The 25,414-nt window shown below is 39.9% G+C and overlaps 2 protein-coding genes across 3 annotated transcripts in view; both read right to left on the bottom strand.

Moving 5' to 3' along the window:
* Positions 1-2,705: 2,705 nt before the first annotated feature.
* On the bottom strand, positions 2,706-10,896 carry ctdspl3 (CTD (carboxy-terminal domain, RNA polymerase II, polypeptide A) small phosphatase like 3). Its single transcript, XM_058637775.1, has 11 exons — positions 10,617-10,896; positions 8,983-9,100; positions 8,746-8,886; positions 7,930-8,044; positions 7,630-7,741; positions 6,862-6,948; positions 6,256-6,318; positions 6,074-6,153; positions 5,018-5,144; positions 3,602-3,697; positions 2,706-3,235 (listed from the first exon to the last, which is right to left on the bottom strand). Exons 1-11 carry the CDS (start codon positions 10,737-10,739, stop codon positions 3,170-3,172), a joined length of 1,128 nt encoding a protein of 375 aa, XP_058493758.1. The 5' UTR covers positions 10,740-10,896; the 3' UTR covers positions 2,706-3,169.
* A 5,080-nt stretch (positions 10,897-15,976) lies between these two features.
* Positions 15,977-25,414, bottom strand: part of arid3a (AT-rich interactive domain 3A) — a 40,690-nt gene continuing 31,252 nt past the window's right edge. Inside the window, exons 4-9 of one of the 2 annotated variants that reach the window (XM_058637773.1) lie at positions 24,643-24,715; positions 22,787-22,970; positions 22,230-22,477; positions 20,267-20,554; positions 18,406-18,495; positions 15,977-18,169 (exon numbers count right to left, since the gene is read on the bottom strand). In XM_058637773.1, coding sequence (XP_058493756.1) covers positions 18,018-18,169; positions 18,406-18,495; positions 20,267-20,554; positions 22,230-22,477; positions 22,787-22,970; positions 24,643-24,715 — 1,035 coding nt within the window. In that variant the 3' untranslated portion in view covers positions 15,977-18,017. The remainder of the gene's footprint in view (positions 18,170-18,405; positions 18,496-20,266; positions 20,555-22,229; positions 22,478-22,786; positions 22,971-24,642; positions 24,716-25,414) is intronic. The other variant, XM_058637774.1, reaches the window with a different exon arrangement.

Raw genomic sequence — 25,414 nt, 5'->3', positions numbered from 1 at the left:
AGGAGGAGGAGGCTCCCCCTCTCTCCCTCCCTCCCTCAGAATCTGAGTTTACCTCCACATTCAACATTAACAGTCCCCTCATCAGCAACATGACGTTATGTAAACACAACAGTAAACATTTACACTCAGGACTAAACTGCTCTCCTCCTCTGATATTCACACTCAGGCTCTAATAATCACATCACTAGTCCATTTATTACCTTAACAAAAGGCTTCTTTAAAAAAAAGAAAAGAATCCTTAACCTGGTTTATTTGACTGTAGTCGTGCATCTGTAACACTGTGATAACTCATCTCTTTCTAAGATTACTGTTTTACCTGATGTCTTATCAATGAACTAAGACTATTCCAAATTATCCCTTTGATAGATAGATTGATAGATAGATAGATAGATAGATAGATAGATAAAGTTACTTTTAAGACGAGACTTAGATATTAAAAACAATGTAATAAACTTTAGGCCTCATTTAAACCATTGTAATTCTACATTTTTGCTGGGAGAATTAGATGAATATGAATTTTCTCACATTGCCCTAGTTATTATGACACTTTTCTCAATCGGCAGCTTAAGGTGTCACTTTATTTTTATACCACCTATTTCCCAAACAATTTCTCCATAAAGTGTTTTGGAAATAAAAACAAGTTTGGTGACAATTAGTGCCGAGTTTGAAAACATATTGTTTTTTTTCTACATTGTTATATTGTTATATCTCTTAATATTCTACTATAACACTGTACTTATACTGAAAGGATCACTCGATTGTGTTTATATCCTGGCATTAGAACTGAATTGTTGTTCCAGCAGATTGTGTATATTATATTTCTGAGTTTCACAGCAATTTAATTTTTATAAAAATATGAATAGTTTCTTCAGAAACAAAATTAATTCCGAGGAAAGTTTTTCCCAGACGAAGCTGAAACAGCAGCAAAGGTGAAATGAGATGTATTTTAAAGTGACATGTAGAATGAGGGGGTTATTATTATTATGGTATTCCTGTGTTAACACAGCTTCTTCCTCTCACTGAAACGCCACCATTTTTTTTTTTTTTTTTAAACAAATCTTTTCCATTTGCTCGTCTGTTTGTTTGCTTTCCTGTTGCACAGGAAGAGACGAGTTTTGTTTAAACAGCATGAAGATTTTTCTTTATCTTCTTTTTTTTTTGGAAAAGTAACCTGTGGTTTACACGTCACAATCAGTTCTGTCCCAATCATAGAACTTTGACTAAAACTCGAGAATCACACCAGCAGACCTGTACGAGTGGAATACGAATGAATTTCTGCTGTATCACTGTTACCTCAGTGACGATATTAACAGCTGTTCACTTCAACATCCTCCTCCTCCTCAGTCTGAACTGTTGCAGATTTGACTTACAAAATGCTGCTCTGCTCTCACACTCACTCACTGCACAAGTACAAACTAAAACCAGGGTTCTCAAACTGAGCGTCCTCTGGTGCTACTTGAGGAAAATAAAAATACTATTCTACTGTATAAATCAGGGTATGTGATGGAGTGGAGCTGAGGAATTTTGAAAATAAAAATGATGATAATTAGAGTCACCTAATCTCTCGCTCCATCTTAATCTAATTTCACTTTATATATATTATGTGAAGAAGAGGAGGATGAGAGAGAGCAAATGATCTTATTGGGAATAAATCTGCCTCCTGTGTGCAAGATTTCTTTTCTACCCAGTTTTAAAAGTGTGCGACGACACTAAATATCACCGCCGTACTGCAAATGATTTATCTGATTTATCGTGTTGTTGTGAAGGCCTCCTTATTCACAGCATTCTGTGGACTTCCTTCATTTAAAGCGCCACGACAAAATAAAAACTAACATGCAGAGACTTAATGTGGCTTATGATGGCGACACGAGACTGATCCATAAACTGTGAAGATGGAAAAATGCCAAACATTTGTCAGTGTCGACGTACCGACCTCTTATGCCAATAAGAAAAAAACCTGACATCTACCGTATTACGCGCAGCACGACAGACTCAGAAAAACTGTATTATTTAGGCCTTAACTTGATTTAGCTCAGTCAGGTTTACTCGTGTTCACGCTGTGGAGACACTGGCACTACTGTTTGTGTACATGTTGTACAAGGTGGTGAGACTTTTCTTAATTGAAATGATTTGTTATGTATATAAAGTTATTAACAAATGTATTAAACCACCGAGAAAACATACTTCAGAAATCTTTCCAAAACTTGCTTTAAACTAAGAACGTAGCTGTTATTTTTTGGCAAATAAACTGAATTCACCAGCTCACTGGGCTTCTTCTCTGACAAGTCAGAAATTAATCAAGCATAACATTCAACCACTAAAACTAACCTAACTTTTTTTTGTATAATTTGACATCTTAATCAAGAAATTGTAATGTGCTTTACTATTTTTTATTTCAGTTTTCTTTGGTAAAACTGGACATTTGAAAAGTCATAGACAACAATAATAGTTATATTTTAGCATTAAAAATATAATTTTGGTGTGTATTAACCATTACAGAAACATAAAAAATGACTCTGATAATTACCAAGACTGTTCATTTATGGCAGCTTGAGTGGTGGTCTAATACACTTGATAAGCACTGTATGCGCTATTATTCATTTTTTAACATTGCTATTTTTAATGTGTGTGTGTGCGCGATGGACCTTTTTGTGTCTTTAAATAAAGTCTGTGATATGAATATTATTAATAACAATAATAAAACATAGGTGTTTCATTCTCCCAGCATTAGTAGAATGATTTTATTGTATTAAAAATCATTATCTAGAAATATACACAGATGACAGCCAGTGAGCAGCAACATAATCAATAAATAAAACAAATATTTCTATTAACAACACATTTCAAAGCTTTGTATGTGAATAAACATTACCCAAGGGAGGGAAGGGGCGGGAGGGGGGCCTGCACTTTATTGCTCTGTGGAATGAGTCTTGGGAGAAAAGAGGTTGGTGTGATGAATGACCGGCAGCATGTTTGAAATACCGACGTGGCGTCCTCTTAAGTCATCAGGGGGAAAAGAGGAGGGTGAGCACGTTCACCACACATCACAACACAACACAACGGGCTTCAGGTGGGAGAATGCCAGATAGACTGCCGGTTCTCTTTTTTTCCTTTAAAGCCAAAGCAGGAAATGGAGCTGTGAAGGTTACACAGAGCAGTAACAGTGCCGTCAGTCCTCCGTCAGCAGCCTGTGGAAGTGATCCTTCCTCTTCTTCAGCACCTCCCGAAAATCCTCCTGAAAAAACACCGCCGCAGATATTTGCTCAGAACGATGAAACCGAGGGAGGAAAAGACAGCAAGCAGATGCTGCTGCAGATAACCAGCTGTTTCATTCACAGCCGCACTTTGTCTGTGGGAGTGTGAGTAAAACACTTCCACATGATAACAGAAAGGAAAAAAAAATCTTTAATAGCACAAATAACCTTTGTTTGATGAGGGGGAAAAACTTGTTTTATAGAATATATTATCCTCACAGCCTGGGAATCATTTTCATGCAACACAACAATACAATAATCATCAGTTGTCTTTTAATCTTTAATGAAAGTGAGATGACTTTTCAGAAAAAAACAAATGTGCGTGTGTGTGTGTGTAACAGACGTACCGCTGCAGACAGTTTCTCCATGTAAGGGATGAGTTTGAGCAGCTCTCTGTCCTCGGCCTCGCCAGACCAGCTCTTGATGGGAATCGCGTTCATCAGCTGCGAAAAAACACCAGAAAACCCCTCTGTAAATGATGTTTTCATTAGACAACTGCAAGTTTATACCACTGCTGTTTACAAGCAGGACCGTGAAAACCCCTTGTGTATCCACGGCCGTGTAGATCTTACTCCACTTGTAGAGATCCACTGTTATTTACATACGATTAAAACACATCACAGAGCTGGAGTTTTCTGGACAAGCAAATGTCTGTTACATTCAAAACTGTTTGTCAAATGAGTTCAGTCGATTAGCTCCGCGTGACTCTCTGCATTTCTTAAATTAGCGGTTTGTTTTTGTGTGTCTGCGACGACATTTCAGCGGCACACACACACAGAAGGTGAGACGACAGCGGCACACAGCGTGAGTAAACTCCAGAAAGAAAGGTCAGAGGTTGCTCAGTGGACCTTTAATCCTAAATTTAAAAACGCTTCACAAAGGGCCACTCTCTGTTCTGTTTTCATAACCCTATGAACATTATTTGACTAAATAAAAAAGTAGTTGCTCGACTTTGTCTCTGAAATCTCTATGGTGTATGGATTGTACGTGAGATAAAGCAGACGACATGTAGCTATGTGCCCCAAGCCGCAGTGGATATTTGCATTTGGGTCGTTAACGCTCTGTTTATCTTTCACACAGATTTCATTCTACACGTAAAGGGTTTCATACAGCTGCATCCCTTCCCCTCACCTTCTTCTCCTTTCAGATCTACAGCGACCTCACACAAACAGAGCCTCTCTGGAATCTCAGCTATAGAAATCCATTGTAGTGACTCAGTGACTGAGTGTATATATAATTATTACCAGAGATTACTGTCAGTAATCATTACCGGACAATGTCAGTAAATATTACTGTGACTAATACTAATCCCATGCAAACAGACCAGAAGTATGCACATAAATATTCCGTCATCTCCTGTTTACAAGTAGTTTTTCACAGATTTTCAAGCATGGATCGAGGCGCTATGTTGATGTGTGTGTTGACGTGTGATATCAATGATCGTCAGGGGTGAAGTTGCTTGTGTGTAGCCGGTTCCTGCGTCGGAGATCGCTGGATGCACTACTCGTCTTCCCCCCCCCCGCTCTGCGACTGGGCCTAGTTAAGGGCTCCTGGGACAGGCGGAGCGATTTAGTTGCGGTAGTCTTGCGGAGATTTCTTATCCAGTGCAAATTGGCCATTAATATTACACATGTCGTGTGGTAAAATGACATCACCCCACTCCCCCATGTAAAAGTAAACCCGTCCAAATAGGATTTTTTAATTCACCATACATTAAACGGCTTCACACTTTACAGAAATGTCACAGACTTGATGATGCTTACATGGTACGGGTATGTGTGCGGTGCGTTGTCCAGAACCACCGTCTTGGAGAGATCCCTCCCCAGGACACTCAGGTCTTTGATATAGTGGCCGAGGACACAGGCACAGTCGTCCTGATACAGACGATGTCTGTAGGAAAAACAAAAATGTTAACTAGTTTATTATTAAACATTTCCTTCCAGCAAACTTCCGCTTTTTTTTTTTAAATGTGTTGATTGTGTGAGGTATTTGTCACAGTCAGCACTAACTTTGGGAATAATAAGGACAAAAGTATTTAGCTATTTAAAAGGAGCTGTATGTTAAAAATGTATTGATTCAGGACATGTCATCAGAGATTAAGAAAAGATTTTAATCCACTGCAACTGAACATTTTCAGTGAGGTTGAGCTTCAGTTTCTGAGGCTGGTTACTGGCTAAGTGCTGATTGTGATGATACTTTATATAACCACACACACAAAAAAGACCCTGAACTGTCACTTTAATGCACGGCATGTTGTCTCGGACTGGCCGTGACCTTGTGAGGCCTCCACAGTCACCAGATCTTAAAGAAAAACTTTAGGACGTGGTGGAGCAGGAGGTAAACAACACAAACATGCACCTGACAAACCTGCAGGATTTATGTGATGCTATTAGAACATGGATCAGAATCTTAAAGGGCTTTTTTTTTTCAAGCATGTTGTTGAATCAATGCCACCAAGAAGTCTGTGCTGGGGCAGAGTGAGAGAGATCCTACACAGGATTAGAGAGGTTTACCTGATAGAGAGGCAGCTGTGTTTACAAACACAAACAAGCCGGGGGGGTAATTCATACTGTCCTCCAGTCCTCACCGTGACAAGAACACATCTGCACTCATTTTAATTTACTCTGAGTGGCAGTCAAAGAAATCCATTACACAGAGACAAAGAGTGACTAATGGTGCGACCATCTGGTGCTCTTCAGCGTCGTCCAAACTGGCCGCAGACGGGTCAACAGCAAGACGACACTCACTGACTGAGTCTGATAAACCCAAGCTCAGAGTTTACGAAATACAAGTGGAAGGAAACGTCAAGAGACACATACCGAAACAGTTTTCTCTGCGGGTCCAGGATGTCCAGTATCTTCTCAGCGTATTCCTTCTTTGCACATGTGTAAACAAACAGCTGGAACGGAACACAAACAGCAGCTGGGACCAATTCCGCACAACAATAAATGACAAGGCAATTTCATTTGACCTCAGATTAACTCACTTATTTAACACATACCTCATAGACTTTTGCCATGGACTGCAGAAATTCTTTCACATGTGGTCGCAGGATCATGTGCACCTGTTTAGAACAAGGAAGGATAAAAGAACAAAACAGACATGTTAATGAACAAATTCTTCATTTTATTCTTCAGTTCCTTCTTAATTATCTACACATACTGTGGACTTAGCATTGTACAAAATGAAAGGTCATGTAGCGCCGTCAACTACTGTCAAACATACAGAAAAAACAAACCAAAAAAACGTATACATCGCACTTATGACTAGCACTTCATAGTTTGGCTTACTTGAAGCTCTTACTTACTTCTAGCTCTTATTTGTACCCAAATGTTTAAATGCACTTATTGTAAGTCACTTTGGATAAAAGCGTCTGCTAAATGACATGTAATGTAATGTAATGTAATGTAATCCAGGGACATTACAGAAATGTTGCCAAACTGTTAAAACGTTCATCTTTGTATGGATAAAGCTGTAGAAGATGGATGGACAGGTTCACACTGTCCACATATTAGTTGTGCTAGTTATTATGTTTACTTTTTATCACTAACAGATGATTTGCTTGCTCAGACAGGTTTGCAACTGGTAGCGGGCAGTGAGTGGTCACCTTGTACTGATGGTCCTGGAACACGGTGAGGAAGGTGAACTCTGCGTCCTCGATCACGTTCAGAGAACTGAACATCAGTGTCTCCTCCTGGAAGGACACGAATCACTCCTCTCATTATTGGTGCACTGTCAATGCTTTTACGTCACATTTTCACCACAAAACAAACAATACTGAGTTTGAGTCATGAAAAGCACCCATTGCCTACAACTGCAACACTTTTCTCAGATTTACTTTATGCATACCTACAAACCAGTTAAAATTATCTCACAAAAAGGCCTGATTATAATATGCGGTCCATAATTTATGAATGATGTGACAGCAAATGAAAACATGCTGATGTGCAAGAGCCAGATTAAACACAGATGGACAAAAACAGCTGCTGTGTTTGACCCCAACTCAGAAAAACAACATGCAGCTATTGTAAAAACATGCAAAAACACTGATGTCCTGCTAATGTTGATAAATAAGCTACAGTAAATTATTCATACATCTTTCTGTCTACCATCCCAAGTGTGTGACACATGCCATCATGATAATCCATGCGTTAAAAACAAATAAAATAAATGGAATATATTACTATTATAGACATATTTTATTATCACTACAACTGAACCCATTTAAAGACAACGGAGTTGTGTTTCAAAGTTCAGAAAAAAGGTTGGATGAATAATTGGATGAACCTTCAACTCAAAGTTCAGGTATTTGTTGTGATGTGAATTATTGTTCAAATGTGCTGCGTGGCAGTAAGTCACAGAGCCACACACTCACCAGGTCGACCACCAGCGTGGATTCTGGACAGCTCCGGGTCTTAGGTGGAATATCTCGGAGTCGGGGTTGGGAATGCTGAGACTGTGACGGTATGTTCTTGATGAAGGTAAATCTGGAAAAAACATAATCCTCTAATGAATGGAAGTATTTATGTTTATAGAGTCATTTGCCTCCAATTGCTCCTTCAGTGATGACTAAAGCATCTTTATTTCATTGAGATGAACAGTTTTATTATCATGTTTCCACATGTTTATTTTTGTTATGTGGGATGATCTGCAGTCAAAGCAGCCACAGACTCACGGATCAAAGACGTCATCTTCTTCTTCACCAGCAAGAAGGTCAATGGAGCCATAACCAAATACACCTTGCTCTGGGCTCATCACAATGCTGTTTTTGCGTCGCGCACCCTTCCTATCTGCAAACACAAACACACAAGCCATAATCAGCATTAGGGCTGAAACATTCAATATCAATAAATAAATTAGTGACCAATTATTAAATAAAAATTCAAACTACTTTGATCATCAATTAATTGGGATAATATGTTCTGGTTTCTTTGCTCCATATGACAAAGAAATCACTGAAACTGAATATTTTTTTGTTTGTGGACAAAACAAGACCTTTGAGAACGTCACAAGTTCAAGTTTTGGGAAACACCAATCAACATTTTTCAACATCATCTGGGATTTTATGGACCAAACAACTAATCATTAACTAAAATAATGATAAGTTGCGGGCCTAAACAGAACAAACTGTAAGAAACACAAGTTTTAAACTCTGAGCAAGCATGGAAATCCAACACCGTGATACAGTAATTCTATATCATATTATATCATATTATTATCGTATTCTATATGTGGGTTATAATTCTATAACCCACACACCTTGGCGTTAGTCCAATAAAATTAATTCCTGCTCTTACTTTTCCTACTTACAGTGGGAATTGACCACAGGTCACTACAGAGATTCTAGTACAGTTTATGCCGTTGGTGAGTCAGTTTATGCCACTAGTCAGGATTTATCAAAAGCGGTGATGACAACAACTTTTACTATTTCAAATCTTAAATTCATGAATTTCAAATGATTTGAACTCCTCCAATAAGTAGCTGCACTCACTCTCTTTGCTGGGTGTGAGGAAACGTACGATTGGCGAGTAGATGTTTCTGGCCGTTGAGGTGGGTGGCGACGCTGAGTTGATCTCAGTTAGTATGCGCTGATGCCGCATGATGGACCTGATCGGGGTCTTGAAGTCCAAATCTAAAGAGGAAAATCAATACGATAAATATAAACAAGAGCAGAAACGTGTCAAGAGTTTAGGTTGAGGACTGAATAACTTAACGCTGCTGAACACACCTGTTTCACTGTTGTCAACGGCAACCGCTCTCTTCCTTGCCCGGCGACGTGGCAGCCGGCGCCTTGTCATTGTAGGGACTTCATCATCTGAGAGATGGGAATCATTAGCCTCTTCAACCTAAATAGTAAAAAAAAAAGAGAGTAAACCATAAAAAAGAAAAAACTTTGTTCAATTTCATCAAGGTGTCTGAATGACAAACTGACCTTTTAGCATGTATTTTTTAAGTTCAATCTCAAACTGCAATAACCAAAACATCCCATTTTTTGCTTTCCTTCTTTCTGTTGCATTAAGACACATCATAAACGTGACTGTAACGTGGACTGATGTCATCCAATAACTTTAATTTAAATGCAAAACAGACACAAAAAGACCTTTTAAACAAAGTTGAATCTTTTCAGATCTTAAATGTCTGCTGCAGTGAAAAGATGCTCATAGTAATGCCATGGTCATACTAAAAGGATAATACCCAAAAGTAGTGAACCATAAAGCAAACAAGTGAGTATGTAATGTAAGCTCATGTCTAAGTATAAACAGTATAAATATTGACTAAACATCAAGTTCAGGAAATAATCAGCAGAGTAGATCTATCAATAGTGAGATTAATGGTCAGATGTACCTGCAACCCATAACTTGAATGAATAACCAGTCTAATTTCTGAGATTCTGAAGGACCCGGCTGTGGTCAGTGTTAAAACCATAACAGGTCCTCCACAAGTAACAAAAACATGCAATTATGCACACAGGTTTGCGCAGCTATTCCACTCAGAGCAGTTCATTGACCCCCATTCATCTGGACAGCCAAAACAAAGCCTTATCGTTGACCTTAACCAGAACCAAATAATATCTAGCATTGACCTTTACCTAAGCACAATCTTGCCCCTAAACTTGGCCATTTCCGAGTTACACACACACATTATAATTTATTATTTTAATGTTATCACTTTTGTCTTGGCAATCACATTTCTCATTTTATTATAATTTCCGCACGTGCGTGTAACACGAGGGGAGGGTAAAGTTAGGGTGAGACATTGGTTATGGTTAAAGTCAGCGATAATGCTTTGTTTAGAGAGCTGCAAATTACATTCCTAATCAAATGATCTGTCGATTATTTTCTCAATTATCAGTTAATTGTTTGGTCCATTAAATGTCAGAAAATGCTTCCCAGACCTGTAAATTATGCTGTTATCGAATGTCTTGTTTTGCTCACGAACCAAAATGATTACATTTTAATGATTTCTTTGTTATACGGTGCAAAGAAACCAGAAAACATTCCCACTTACGCTGAGGTCAGAAAAATGGTTCCGATTAAAACCGAGTATCAAAATAGTTGACTGATTTAGTAATCGAATTATCATTGCAGCCCTGGGTATAGTAGCGTTTGACAACAGGCACACATGTATTTAAAGTCTTCGTTTCCATGTGAGGTGAAGTTTAGAGGCCACCCATCGTCCACAATCACAACAGAGAGCTAACGTTAGCTTAGCTGCCATTGTTTTGTTACGGGAGCATTGGCGAACACCATCCGGTTTAACGAGCATCACGACGCCAGGCGAGTATTTCTGCTCCTGAATATGTGACTGTATCCATGGACACTACCAGGGCAAAGTCAAATAAAAACAATAACCGTCCATCACCTTGGTTTGAAGCGGGCTCTCGGTCACCGACAGGCGCCTTCGTCTCGGAGTCGCTTTTATGCTCTTGCGTCTCTTCGGCGTCTCCGAACACGGTGAAACCGTTCTCTGAGACCGGAGTCTCATTTTGCTTCTTTAAGTGAGGGTTTTACTCATTAAAAATCCCCCCAAAAAATCCGCTGCAAGTTTCCAGTTGCCTTGAGGTTCGATGTTTTCTTTTTATCCACCACACCAGACTGGGTTCAGTAGTTTTAGAAGTTGACTCCGCCCACCCCGCTCAGCCTCGACCCATCTCGAATATAACCGTAGTGAGTTTAAATATCCCCGGGTGTGATAGGTTCACCACTGCGGACACCGTTGTTGGGCGGTGCTTCACGAAACTCCAGCGTCAACGTGAGACGCGAGTCACGTTGCAGGCCGAGCACTCGATTATTGATGTGCTCCAAATCTTAAAAACAAACAAACATATTTCAATTTTAACAATTTTAAAACGCCGACTCTCATCAACATATTAAACAAACAATAAACATAACAACAGTTTAACCAAAAACAAAGATAAAGTTTAATTTCACTCTGGAGCAAATGCAAACATTTTTATTTTACCATTTCTATTAACATGTAAACTAAAGTAATTCATTTTGATTTAATTTATGTACTTTCATTTTGGGCGTTAAGACATTTGAAACGAAAGCTCACTCATGTTCCAGAGAGCCAGGGACGATTCGTTAGCCTCAGGGTCGCTGCCATCTCACCTTTCTAGTGTTGCTGTTATGCTTCAGCCTTCCCGCCATCCATCACCCTGTGTCACCACAGACACGGAAAACAAAACCCTGCTGTAAGTAGAAACACAGGACAATCGCGTGGAGCCGACAAGACTTAATCAGCATTGTGTAAGCTCATTTGACAATATGTTCATACTGAGAAATTTACACACTTCAGCTTAAAGATTGAAAAACAAAAAAAGAAATCCCACAAAGCTCTGCTGACATTTAAGAAAGGTGATATTTTTTATTAATTTCAGATTCAAAATAAAAGTATTCACACAAACACATATTGAGTAAATATATGTGTAGAAGAACAGCTCTTCACCCTTCAAGAAAAACAAAAAACAAGAGAAAATAGTTGCATTGCCCGCCTCCACTACTGTTAGACGTGGTTACCGGGAAACATCCCATTCATCGTAAAAATGTAATTGTTTATAGAAAAAAGGAGGAATAAACACACATTACAATAACAGACTGAAACCAAAACGACTTTGCTGAACGAACAGCGGTACTAGAAGCAGTACTTGTCTTAGCACTAGTAGTATTTAACTGTTGAGCGTGAGGTTACCCGTTGTCGGTACTTAAATATACAGCAGACGTGTCACAAAAATGCAACACAGAGAGAAGCAGAGAGACAGAGAGGAAGCCGTCGCTGTGTCCACAATAAACCTTTCACTTCACCAACCAGGGTGAAAAGATTTTCCTCTGAGGCTTTTTAATAATATCTTTATATCGGGCCAATAAAATGATGTAAATACACCACCATGTTTTATCCTGTGTATAAAATCGGACGCTGTGTTTATATCTAACCCCCAGAAACTGGTATTCTGGTATATTCTTCTACATTTGGGACCCTGGTGTTTGTCCTCATGCCTTCTGTGTGTGTATGTGTGTGTGTGTGTGTGTACCCACTACACTGTAACGTGAGTGCTCACTGGGTTAAATGAATCAAACTGGAGGCAGAGGTAGATTTTCCTGAGAAGTCCCTGAAAAGACAGAGCCTTTTTTTCATCTCTGAAGTTGACACGAGACACACACGCACTTCCCTACAAATAATTACATTTCTCATCATGATTATCACTATTATAATAAATCTGCTCTAAATGTAATCTCTGTGTGTCACAGTTGCTATAGCATATTAAAAAAAAAGACAACAAAAAAAAAAACAAATCAAAGACAGCAAAAACAAAACCATATTAACATAATATGCAACAGAGCTGTGAGAGGCCACGTTTCAGAAATAATCTACTTAATGAATCATAGCAGTACAGGGTAATTCATACAATAATTGTCATAGCAGAAGGCATCTTGTTATCTCCTTATCGACATCGTTTCCCCTCCACCACAGTCCTTGATAGAAGTAAAAGTCAGAGGTGAAGTCCAGTCAAAAGCCCCCGAAACCCATAAACACCGTAACCGTAAATGTTATGGCAAAACATCCATGTGTGGCAACAGTGAGTCGCAGTCGATTCTCCACACAAGGTGCTCTGGTTAAGAGGTCATTTCAGCGACAGCTCTGGTGGGAGTAAAAGCAGCAGGACTCAAGATAAAACACCCAAAGGTTTTGACGTTCTTCGGTTATGGCATTTTGACAGAGGGTTTGTGCTGATCAGAAGCTCCAACATCTGGAATTTGGGAGTCAACTCCTAAACACCACTTGATTTATGACTTCTAACATCAGGAGATCAAACTCCACTCAAACGCGACGCTTTTTTTTTTTCTTTTTTTTTTGCATTGAGCGAATGAATCCGGCTGAATCATTGTTCTGATCTGCACAAAAGCCAAAGCAGACAACTGACATCAATCCAAGCTTTTAACTACAATACCACACAACAATAAAGTAACTATGACAAATGCAACTAAAGAAATAAGAGCTTCAGATGCAAAGTCACGTGTTAATCTAATAATGAAAACCATGTGCGTGTGCAGCGAGAGGAAGCAGCCACAGACAAACAGATGCAGCTGACAGTAGTCAGGAAAAATATCTGCTTCTGAAAACAACCTTGGGATTCACACTGACAGAGTTAAGGCTGACACAGTTTTACAGCTAAACTGTCTCAATGTTTCTTTAAATATCAAATCAGCTCCCTCTGACACCAGGGACAGCTGCCTGAGAACAGATACAGAGAAACAGACAAGACAGGGACGTCCGATGAGTGATTCTTTCCGGACTGTGTTATCAAACTCATGCTTGGTTTCAATACATTAAAAAAAGAGCTCAACTCAAATGATTATTTCAGTGTTCTGTGACAATCCAAACACCAATTCACGTCAACAAAAAGAAAAATCTGGAAACACTGGAAGTGAATGAAGATGTGAACACTGAAATTGAGGCATATTTTTTGCCACAAAATTCATATACACCCTTTCATAAATCCAAGTACTTCCTTCCATTCAGGAAATCTGATTGTGCATCATAACAAAAACCACCACTGGGGGGAGCTCTTACTGCAAAGCTTGAAGCTTCTCTACTACCCCATGCCCTGACATTACTCAAATGGGTATTGATTTACGGTGATTGTCTATGGTCTTTCATAGTCAAACCAAACTACTTATAAATCAGCAGCAACAACAGTTTGATTGATTTTCCTGCGGGAACACGGCCTTCAATAGGAATTTCTGTTGTGGCTGAAATAACAAAAATTTGCTCTCAAAGCTTCTAACTAGAGGCAGAAGTGGGGCTGGGGCTTTCATGATGGGATGTCCAAGTGTCTGGAGGTATACTGTGTTGTCATAGCATCGTCCGATTGTCCGTACCAAGCCTTCACTGAAGATGCTGCCGTGCACACCCACCCACACACACACCCAGAAAGAGAGAGCTGCAGTACCTCCACTATTCAAATGCAAATATTCCACAGAGCTGAGTTAATGGATAAACGATAACCATGGATCCACTAAAGGTGCCAGGTGCTTGAGTGTTGCCTCAGGGGCCAAAGGGGTCACAGGGTCAAATCTTAAGACAGAACGTTGATCCCTCAGATGTGGATGGATTGAATTTTGCTTTCTGTCACAGCCTCCCCCCCTCCGCCTTTTTTTGATTGTACCAGCCACGGTGACATCTGCTACTAATGAAGACACAGACTACCCAGTCACATGGGCACATACAGCTCTATACAATGTAATATAAGACATTTACAGAAGCTTCTATTTAAATCATAATCCTCCTTTAATTCACAATTACTAAACAGCTGATTAGGACAAATGCAAGTATTTGTTTTTCATCACACTATTAGATTTCAAGATATATTAAATTTCACTGCATAATGCTTTGGATAAATGTGTATGTCACGTGCGAAGAAGACAGATTAACCTTCCTGCGTCTGTACAATCATCTGCAAACAGGAAGCAGCCACAAGGCAAGGCCTGTTACCTACATTTTTCATTGTAGAAATGAGCCGACTTCCTCTTAAAAGAAATCTCCCCCGAGAACCTGCACAATATTTCGAAGTGGGCCGTGAACGTTGATACCAAACCCCTATTATACAATTCAAGAATGCATAAATGCCACTATTTTTTAAAGGGTTGGGGTTTGACTGGTCTCCTGACTGATGTCGATAATGTTTTTGATGAAGTCTCTGTCAGACCTGTATATGTAACAAAAAAAAAGGTTGTAATGATGCAGAGAGCTTTGCATTATCTACCACAATGAAAGGCTGCTGACAGAAAGCTGAAATCTTGCACAGATGTCACTTTCAGTTCTGCAAATGCTTCTCTGGCATAAGAAGAAGGCTCATCCTCAGAGGTCATGAGTGACAAGGTTACTGAGTTCAGTTGTCTGGCTGGTCTACTGATTTCCCCATTCATTAGCAGTCACTTTAACCCTTTTGTATGGACAAGAACACACAGTGCCACTGATGCAATGCAAAAAAACCCACAAAAAAAACAGGCACATTCAGATATGACGGTGAACTCAACACCAGTCGTAGCTGCGCCACCTGTGAGAGCCACGGTCTCTCTTGTGTGTTCCAAGGTGGGAACATGTGAAATCAATGTAAACAATATGCAAATGATAGCAAACGGCTGAAAAACTAATCTTACTCTCTGTGACTGTTCTGGAGCTTTAAGCTGTATCACATGATCTTATTTATTGGTAAGATAGCGAACATTACGCTCACTCACTCTTAGGCCAAGGTGCCTGAAAAGGTTCAAAAATTAATTAAGAACAAAGTTAATGTTGCGCAACTGGAAGCGGAGTTAAACCTAATTTCCACTGTGGGTTAAAGTAAAACACCAACACTGTTATTCTGTGCACCTGTGAGACTTGCTCACTTGTCCTATGATTATTAGCTGATTTAACCGACAGTTTGTGCATTGTCTAGCATCTGAATAGCCTGGTGCTGAGGCTTATTTATATCTAACACAAATAGATGACTCATTTCTGTCACATTTCTCAGTAAAAATGTTCCTCTAACACAATGGAGGTGTAGTTTTCTGTCAATGAGAACCTGTTTCTGTTTCAAGTAAGGCTCTAAGACTCTATTTAAAATTTGACTAAGCTTGAAGGACAGCCTCTGCAGGTGGGGGTTTTGATTGTTGGCTGTCTGAGCATCAAGAGCCCCATCTAAAAGTGAACAGTGTCGGTGCAGTCGGTGCATCTCACACAGAGAAAAAGAACCACAATCATAGCATCTGCAGCCATCTGGTGATATTTGGGAGGGTCAATAAAAGTGATTAGGTGGAGGTACTGTTTGCTCTCTGGTCATCTCATGCTGTGGCCTTAAGGCCTCACATCAGAACCCACACACAAAGCCTGATTTACTTCCTAACATTGCTAGGAATGAGGCTGCTTTGCTTGGGGTGGGGTCGAGAATGAGTAACAATCTTTAACAGCCAACAGACCAGAGAGGTAACACAGGTTGAAGTTCAAAAAGCTGAATGATTAATCTACTACAAAACGCAGGCACACAACTACGACTATGTATGAGGTGACAGGGTGTTTCTGCTGTGAACTGCACGGACAAGTGCTCAGCCACAGCTATGATTATCTCTGATCTCACGTCTTCAAAAGCCCCAATTAAGCAATTCATCTAAAAACAGTCAAAGACGATTACAAGACATTCTCTGTGCCGACAGACAGCGAGAAATGATCCTCACGACACAGCACAGGATAAGAAGCACTTGGATCAGGCAAAGCACTAAAGTCATGCAAAAAAAAAAACACCCACAAAGCTAAAAAAAAAAGCAAAAGCATCCGTAATCTAAGATACAAGAAAAATAAAAACGACAAAACATTAGATATGAGCCGAAGTATTTGTCAGGAGAGGTTTCTTTTGCAGCTCAGCTAAATCTCCTGACCCCTGATTGTCACAAGTGTTTCCACCCAAAACAAGGATTTAGCGACGCTACATTCCTTTAAATCCGTGGCAGGAAAGTGTGTGTTCCTGCGCACTGACGGCTCTCACCGACAAACACGTGCATGCATCTGACCATGAGACAATCACTCCATGAGAGGGCTAAGTCATAGAAAAGATAAAAACGGACCGTTCTGTGGGGAGCCTTTGAAAAGAAGACTGCGGGATATAGTACAAAGCGATGCGCAGAGAAACACCTGAGAACAATGGAAAACGAGATATTCACATACAGCCTGAACTTCAAGCGTCAATAGTCGGCGATGCCGCCATCGAGGCTCCGGACGTCCAGCGTGTAACGAGAGGCTTTAGTTCGTTTTTCCACCTTAATGGTACGAACAGCCATACAATATACCTGCATGTTTGGCATAGATATGTATTCAACTGGCCTTATGTCAACACACAGGTAAGGGCTAGCTGTTCAGGCAGAACAACCACACAGCTGATAATGGACCGAATATATTCACAAGTCAACATCCATGCAGATTCTGCGCATGCAGCCATTTCTGGTTTGCGTTTCCTTGGTGACTTTGAGGCATAGATATGGCGCGTATCTCGGTACAAAACAGCAGTGCACACGTGCACCAGACTCCTTCTTCCTCGTAGAGATACAAACTGGCTGCCATGTGAATAAGGTTATAAGGTTTTTCCATAAAATGAGGTCACAGCGGTACATTGTTATATGCCCTGAACATATATACCTTTAAAGCTTTGCTGATTAAAAATAGAGGATATTCATATTTTCTTTTTTTTTTATAGAATTCTAAATATATAGACTTTTTTTTCCTGCAGTGAGAGGATTGTTAAAGATTTAAATGATAAACACAATAGAGAATAACAATAAAGATAATAATGACAATCAAAAGATTAAAAGAAAAAAAACAAAAAAAAAACTCTACTCCCCTAGAGGATAAAACATTACTGTCAGTCAGTAGCTGTGTATATGTGTAAACAGTGCATTGCCCTTTCTAGTTATTACCTTCTCTTTTGTTCTCCGGTAATCTGTACATTTATGTAGAAATAAATAATTCACAAGTTGTGCATTGTTTCGTGGATACTGACTCGCAGTTGGAATTTGTTTTCCAAAATGATTTTGGCTACGAAGAACAAAAGAGGTGAGTTTGTGAGAGAAAACCTGAGATAGTGTACTTCAAGTGATCCGAGTCTTCCTGTAAGGTTTGTGGGTCTTCTCTTTTTGGCATAGACAACATAGAAAATGAGGTTGGTTTTTGGCTTTACTTAGCGTGGTAATTAAAAAAAAAAAGGGGGGGGGGGGGGAGGCCGGGGGTTTGTTAAGACAACAGGTTGTTGGAGGTTGAGGTAGGTGTGTGTTGCTGCTGCTGCTGAGGAGCGGCGGCATGATTGTTGGACACAGACAATCCAGACGCACCAGAGGAGGCTGACCCCACTGCTGCTCCCGCTGCTGCCTGAGCAAAAAGAACGCCTGGGGAGAAAAGAGAGAAAAGTAACAGAAATTAAATTCAATTAAATGTAATCACTGGCTCTCTGTCTGAGATTTGACGTGGAGAGAAATTGTCTTCGCTAGGGGGAACTAAGTGGTTGGTGTATTTATTTAGTGGTTTATCTCTGCACAATTATAACATATCTGTAAATGGACCAGAGCTATTTTCCATCTACTATCATGCCTGTGATTGGTGTTAAACTCAGAGTTAAACTCACCAGTGTACATTACGCCGTTGAGCTCCACTGACATGCTAATGCTGCTTGTGCCGTTGGTGGTGAGATTCAGCGCCGAGTCCTGTCTGCCTTCTGTTATAAAGACAAACAAATAACAGAGTTTGTGTTAGTGCTGTATTACTGGAGACTGGTCTTGGTCCAATCTCGTCTCGGGACACATTTTCACTTGGTCTTGTCTCCGTCTCTGATATGAAAGACTTTGGATTTTGACTCAACGCCAGTCAAGACAACAACTGATTTATTTGCATGACTCATAATTGAGACTGGGTGGAAAACTTCGACCTTCAAATGCAGCCAATATCATAGGTCATTTGTAGCTTGAATTTCTTTGTCACCAATTTCAGCTGCGGAGAAGCAGTCTGTCGTTACTAGGGGTCACTACATGCTAGACTCTGGGCTGGATCCAGACCCAGGCGCCGTCCTATCCGTGCCCTGACCTACAGTACTTCCTAAAATCATTGGTAACTGCCGTGTTATGACGAAACACTTGTCAACTTGAGCGAACTGTCATATATGCGGCAAATCCAACACTTGCTATTTTGTACCAGAATAAAGGCACTTTTCCATTTCAGTTCCCTGTATCTATTCATTTTCAAACAAGGCTTTTATTGTGAGATATTTGCATGACGCACAGATGCACAGCTTCACACTGAGTGTTTATTATGGTTCAACATAATATATAATGGCATTATCATAACATAGCAGCAGCTCCTTGTGTGAACATCGGTGAGTGAAACCTTAGTACGAGAGGACGAGGGAGGGAAAATAGACTGATAATCAGAGAGAAGTAACTTCCCATGATGTGATCTGAGAAAAGAAATGTAGACAGTGCAGAACTTCATTTAGTCAAATGAATTAACACCTTTTCCCTAAAAGTCCCTAAGATTATTTTGATATGTCTGTGAGGATTCTCAGACATCCAGGTCATAGTCATCTTCAATTTCTTGTTTACTAATAATACACACAGATCCTGATGCACATATTTATATATGATATATAATATACCATATATTGGACATTAGACATTTCCACAGTTCAGACAGTTCTGGGCCTCTCGGGATTTCAACGGACCACTCCTGCTATATACTGTACAGTATATACACAGGTATACACAGTATATAGTGCAATCTTTACACTTGCACCACACTAGTCCAATGCTGACTCCTCTTTAACTTATCAAACACGTTCAGATTTACAATAATCTTTCACAGAAAAGCCACTTTGAATTTGCACACAAGTCCTGTTAGCCTTTTCTTTGAAGTCACCTGGATTATCAGTAATGAGAAACAGGTTGTGTGTTTAATCAGATAGTCAGACAGTAACCCAGACAAACTCTGCTATAAGATCAAAGTGCGTGTTTGCATTAGGGAATCCCCACACAGACGAACATGCATGGTGCTTCTATAAGCTAAGCAGGTCAACGTATAGGCTCACAGTGGGTAACTTCCTTACTTCTGGGTGTTGTGGTTTGTTACAAGATTATGAGAAAATGTTGAGAGACTAACTGCCAGGAAGAGGGAGAATGTGTGAAATGCCACTTACATATAAGCTGGAGAATAAAAGTGAAATGCAGATGCAGTGTGGTAATACGAAAGTGTGTTTTCTATTTAAACCCGATAAAACAGCAATGAGAAAAATACTTGACAAAAGAACATAGTGGAAAAATAGAAGTTGGGTGTAAAACAACCCAGTCCAGAAACTGATCCAGACAAGGTTGTAAATGATTTAAATGAACATTTTCACCATTGTCATAAAGACACTTCATTTGATGAAAACCATGCGTGACTCATTGTATTCTTCTGCTCATGTTGCCTGGTATGAAACTGGCATGTGTGTTTGGTACCTTGATTGTTGATGCGTATGTTCATGGGCATCTGGGCGGTCATGGCCAGCAGGTTGTGCTGCAGCGCTCTCTGCAGAAGCCGGTGGTGATCCTCGGCTGGCAGCGCCATCTTCTTCTCTGGAGGCTCACCAGCCTCCAGTTTGTCCCTTAGCTGCTCCAGAGCCGCCACCTGAGCCGCCATCGCCGCCTGGGCTGCCGCTGCCTGCACGGCAGCCACCGAGTGACCCACCAGGGCTCCTGCTGGCAAACGAGCCATACCGACCCCCGGCAGCGACTGGCCCCCCTCTTCTGGTCAGACAGTACAGAGAGGGACAGAAGGCGGACGTGAGTATGAAATCTTGCACTTAATGTTAATGAAGAAGTCAAAAGCCCAATAGAAAAATGTCATGCACTGCAGAAACAGCCCTACAAGAAATAAACCAAATATTCTTATATTGATTTAAAAAATAATAATCTGCCAATGAGGTAAACAAAATTTGTTGGCTAGAAGCACTTTTAGAACTTAATGTGCTTAAAAAACAAGGAGACGGACCAAAAACTAGACAAAACTGGCCAGAATTTAAGAAAGTCAGTTGAAGAAATTAGTCTAACTTTAATTGATCAAGCTAACTTTGTAGTTGGGATTACTGGTGATTAAAGCATAAAGCAAGGTGTATCATCTGTTTAAGACAAAAGTAGATATTGTTTCTTAAAATCCGATTATTTTTCTAGTGCAAAACTTGCTTGCCAAGATTATATTTCCCTGAAACGAGGCTTACTTTGCTTCCTTGAAAATCAGTTTTTGCAGTGTGAAAGCCAGAAGCAGAGAGGACGTGGAAGATTTTTATTTGAATGATAGCAGAGATATTTATCGCCAATGATGGAAACTCTGGGCTCAAACTAATATGCTGCTCCACACCTATATGGTAGGAAAAGCAGTATGAAGGTGGCTAATGAGGCTGTTCGGGTTCCTGGGTGGCAAAGAGCCAATCAGTGTAATGTGCCCTCTAGTGTAACATCATGAGAGAGACAAAATGTTATATACACTTTTATGTGTGAGCCTCAGAAAGAGCTGCTTCCATTAAAAAAATATACATCAAATGTATTTATTGAATCATGTGGTACTCTATTCTGAAATCAATTTTTAGCCGCTATTGACTATTTTGTGAATGTTTAGAATTGAAAAATATGGTATGGAGGTATGATAAAGTGTGACAGTAAAAATCAATTATTAAAATCTATGACAAATTTTTGATACAGGGACTGGTCCTGTCCCCTAGCTTCTGTGTGCTTTTATTATTTTTTTGTACAGCCGTCATTTGTTCTACATTAAGCTCCAAAAAGTTTCTTCTGTTTCTACACTTCGATCCGCATTACATCAGTTATTGCCAGTCAGTGCGGTTGGACCTCAAATAATGGTGCATTAATGGCAAATTTCTCCCTAATGGATGTGCAAGAAGCTTTTAAGTGATTATCAATTCTTCTACTGTGAAAATGAAACCTTTCTAAAACATGTAAACAAGTAGCTTTTATTGCAACCAATCAATAAATGTATACCAGATGAGAGTTTTGTTAAAACATTTATTGTTTAAGTTTATTTTAATGTTAAAGTTAAACGTTTTGTTCTTCTTCTTGTAACAGAATGATGTGAGTTTCTCTTCTCATCTGTAACTAAAGTATAACTGGATTTTTATTTTGTTTATCATGTTCGACATTTGTACTCATCTTAAACCACAACTACAGTGAGTAGTTGAGACATTTGTATCTGAAAGTAGGTTCTATTTAGTATTTACCCTAAACATCTTGCTGACTGTAAATGAGTCAGCATTTTTTAAAAGGTTTGGGATTAAGCCGGCTTAGACAGCGATAATAATTCCTGGACAACAATTGCTATGGCTCATGATGACGTCACAGAATAACCTCATTCATGTATCCCGGGACCTCGGTTTAAAACATTATTAGCCGCATAACGAACAAATTTCACCTTTCTTTATCCTATGGATGGCAGTCAGCGAGGCCCCATTGGTGCCCACTGTCAGACCCATGCTGGACGTGGGGAGCTTTGGCGAGGACAGCATGGTGGGTGTCCCATTGGGCGAGTAGGTGAAGAGGGAGCTTCCAAAGCTCTGTCGTCGTCCCTCCCGCCGATTACTGTCGATGGCTGCCTGGAGCTCATTGGGGTTGCTCAGACACCTCTTATCACATTCATATGGGTACAGGTACTTCATGTATCTAAGAGGAACATATTTGGCAGTTTCTTTAGTTTCTCTTCTATAGAAAATGGAATACTACATTGCAGAATGGCCCCTTTAAAAAGCAGATTGTGTCTCTATGACGGGATGCCTGGCATAGCAGCTCTTACTCATACAAGACATACAATGATAGACAACAGATTAAGGTCACTCACAGACTAGATATCTGATAACACGCGTGTCTGTGTGCGTACTTGTACTTCTACTGCAGTGTGCCAAGAACAATATCTGCACAATGTGTGTGTGTGTGTGTGTGTGTGTGTGTGTGTGTGTGTGTGTGTGTACTGACTGTGTGCGAAGGGTGAAGGCTGCACTGGTGATTGAGGTAGGCAGGTTGAGTCCCTTGGTGATTTCCCTCCACAGCTTCTTGTTGATGACCTCCACCAGGCCTCCCTTCTCTGTCACTAGCCTGTAGAGCATGTACAGATCCAAGACCTGTTTGGCCATGATGGGAATACGATTCACTGGGGTTCCTAGAACAACACACACACACACACATATGGGAAATGTCAACAGATAGAATGCAGCATTGTGCACACAGGCAGCAGAGAACAAAAAAAGCTATTTTTACTTTTTAAAAACATGGTAAATGAATAATACCAGTTAAGATAACATAAACCAAAAAAGCAACAGTTCTAATAAGTGTTAAAGAAATAAGTAGCAGTGCATATTTAGATTTAGAATAATCTAAAATCTAGCTGGTGTTTATTTATTACATTAAAAAAATATGACATTTACTTTAACAAGGTCGGGAAACACTGAGGATTTACATCAAGTACCGAAACAGTGTGAGTCTTTGGTCATGTGACTTATGGATTGTACAAAACATAAAACCATTTCACTGAAATGGGAAACATGATACCGGAGCCTTAATTCATGCCCAACATTAGGACCAGAGAAACGTTTTACACAGTGACTCCACACATAAATCTATAATTAGAGACCCAGCATTTAAAAATTTAGAGTGTTTAAATGTCCCTCAGACAATATGCTTACAAGTCTCTGTCTAGTTTATATAACCTGTCATGGCTATTTTCTCATCTGTCAACACCAACACTTTTATACAAACCTGTGACAAATTGTTTCCACAGAGTAAAACAATAAGCTATCAATAATTAGGTCAACAATTTATATTGCTTCAAATAAAGACTAGTCCTAAATACAGTCCTCAGGGCAAGTATTAACATAACATAATGAGGTTAATGCATCAGTTATGAATGTGGCCTGCAGATGGCGCTGTCAGATTCTCACACATGACTTGGCGGACCCGCCCCTTGGCTCTGACGCTGTAAATATCCACTACTGTTTTTTTCAGTTGTGAGCACACGCATGTCATCTCCCACCCTCTGATCTGAATAAATCAAGCATGGCTCAAGCTTTTCTTGGCATTTTATAAAATAATCTTCTGTAATGAGCGACCGGGCGAGACATAATACATATATACACATTGTTGCACAAGTCCCAGTTTCCTACAATTAACTTTATGTTTCCAGTTTTGCCATTGTTTGCATAACCAGTGTGAAGGTCCTTCATGGTAGCCGAGTAAGTGTTTCTGAGAGTGTGCTAGTGTTTGTATGTCTGTATGTGTATATGTGTATGTGTGTGTGTGTGTGGCTTCCTCTTTCTGGTATAAACAATGACTTTTTCAGAACAAGAAGCCTGGTTCTACTGCGGCAGAACCCAATTTCTGAGGATCTGGTAAAAATTCAGATTAGGTTAAAATTAGAGGTAAGGCATTTTACAGGCTGCAGTCAAGGTTAGGATTAGGAATAAGGCTTTGGTCAGCCTGTCCAAATGAAATAAAGTCAATGCAGCATCCCAACAAGAAGAAGAAGAGGTGCTGGAAGTGCAGGCAGGGCCACAAAGTCAGTGAGCCAGATTGGAAGGTTTCCAAGCATTTGATACAGTGTGTTCCCTCCAATTATAGCCTGTGTAGCCTATGTCAGAAAGACCAAAATATGTTCCCTCTTTACCAACTATTAAAAGCCTCTCTGTGACACCAACTGAGGACATCTAATGTGACTGAGAGCTGTCATTTGAATATTGGGGGAAAAATTACACATTGTGGATAAATAGAATTTTTTGTGAGAGCATCTGTTTTCTACTAATATGCTGTTTGTGATTTATACATGCACTGTTACGTACCTCTTTTTTGCATGAAGCTGAAGAGATCATCCAGAAACTCCTTTCTCTTTGGGTCCCCATCCAGTTCATACAGCTGCAGAGAGGAGGAGGGGGAGGAGGAGGAGAGAGATGGATGAGAACAACTCACGTTTTTATATATCTATCTATCTATCTATCACAGAATGTGTTTGAGATCTTACGCAAGAATTTCCTAAACCAGCACACTGAGCTTTTGTAAAAAAACACACCCATAACCTCAGCGCTGGTACTGTGACAGCCAGTGTGAAAATGTGCAACAGCAAGATGACCACAGCATCTAAGACTTAAACCACACGGAAACATCTCTCAACAACTTTTTTGTTCTTAAAAGGGCTTCTGTAAAAACATGCCACTGTTTCAAGAAATGTCTTTATCCACACGAAACACGCCCAAAAAGACTCTAAATAAAGCTTTATTTGGACAAATATACATTACAATGTACACAGAAACAGAATGCACCAAGCCAGGGGGACTAAGAGAAGAAAACTAAATTTATCATAAAACACAAGAAGATAGTGACAGTGTAGTGCATGAGAGAAGTTTCAGTGCTCCCAAAACGCCAGTTGTGTGTGGATGAAAGGCCAAGACGGTAAACTTAAGCAGATTCCCTTCTTCTGATCACAGGAAGCAAGGGAACTAGAGAAACACAGTGACCAGTCTGGCCTGATGAGAACCTGATGTTGGTCCAGTCGCTAGCAAGGTCCCAAGAAAGTTGAGTCAAAGTTAGCAGTAAAAGTGGGGCACCAAAACAGGG

The sequence above is a fragment of the Solea solea genome, chromosome 9, assembly GCF_958295425.1.
Source record: "Solea solea chromosome 9, fSolSol10.1, whole genome shotgun sequence".
In the NCBI taxonomy this organism is placed as follows: domain Eukaryota; kingdom Metazoa; phylum Chordata; class Actinopteri; order Pleuronectiformes; family Soleidae; genus Solea; species Solea solea.
Note: the sequence above shows the minus strand (reverse complement) of the source record. Positions and strands in the feature narration are given on the sequence as shown.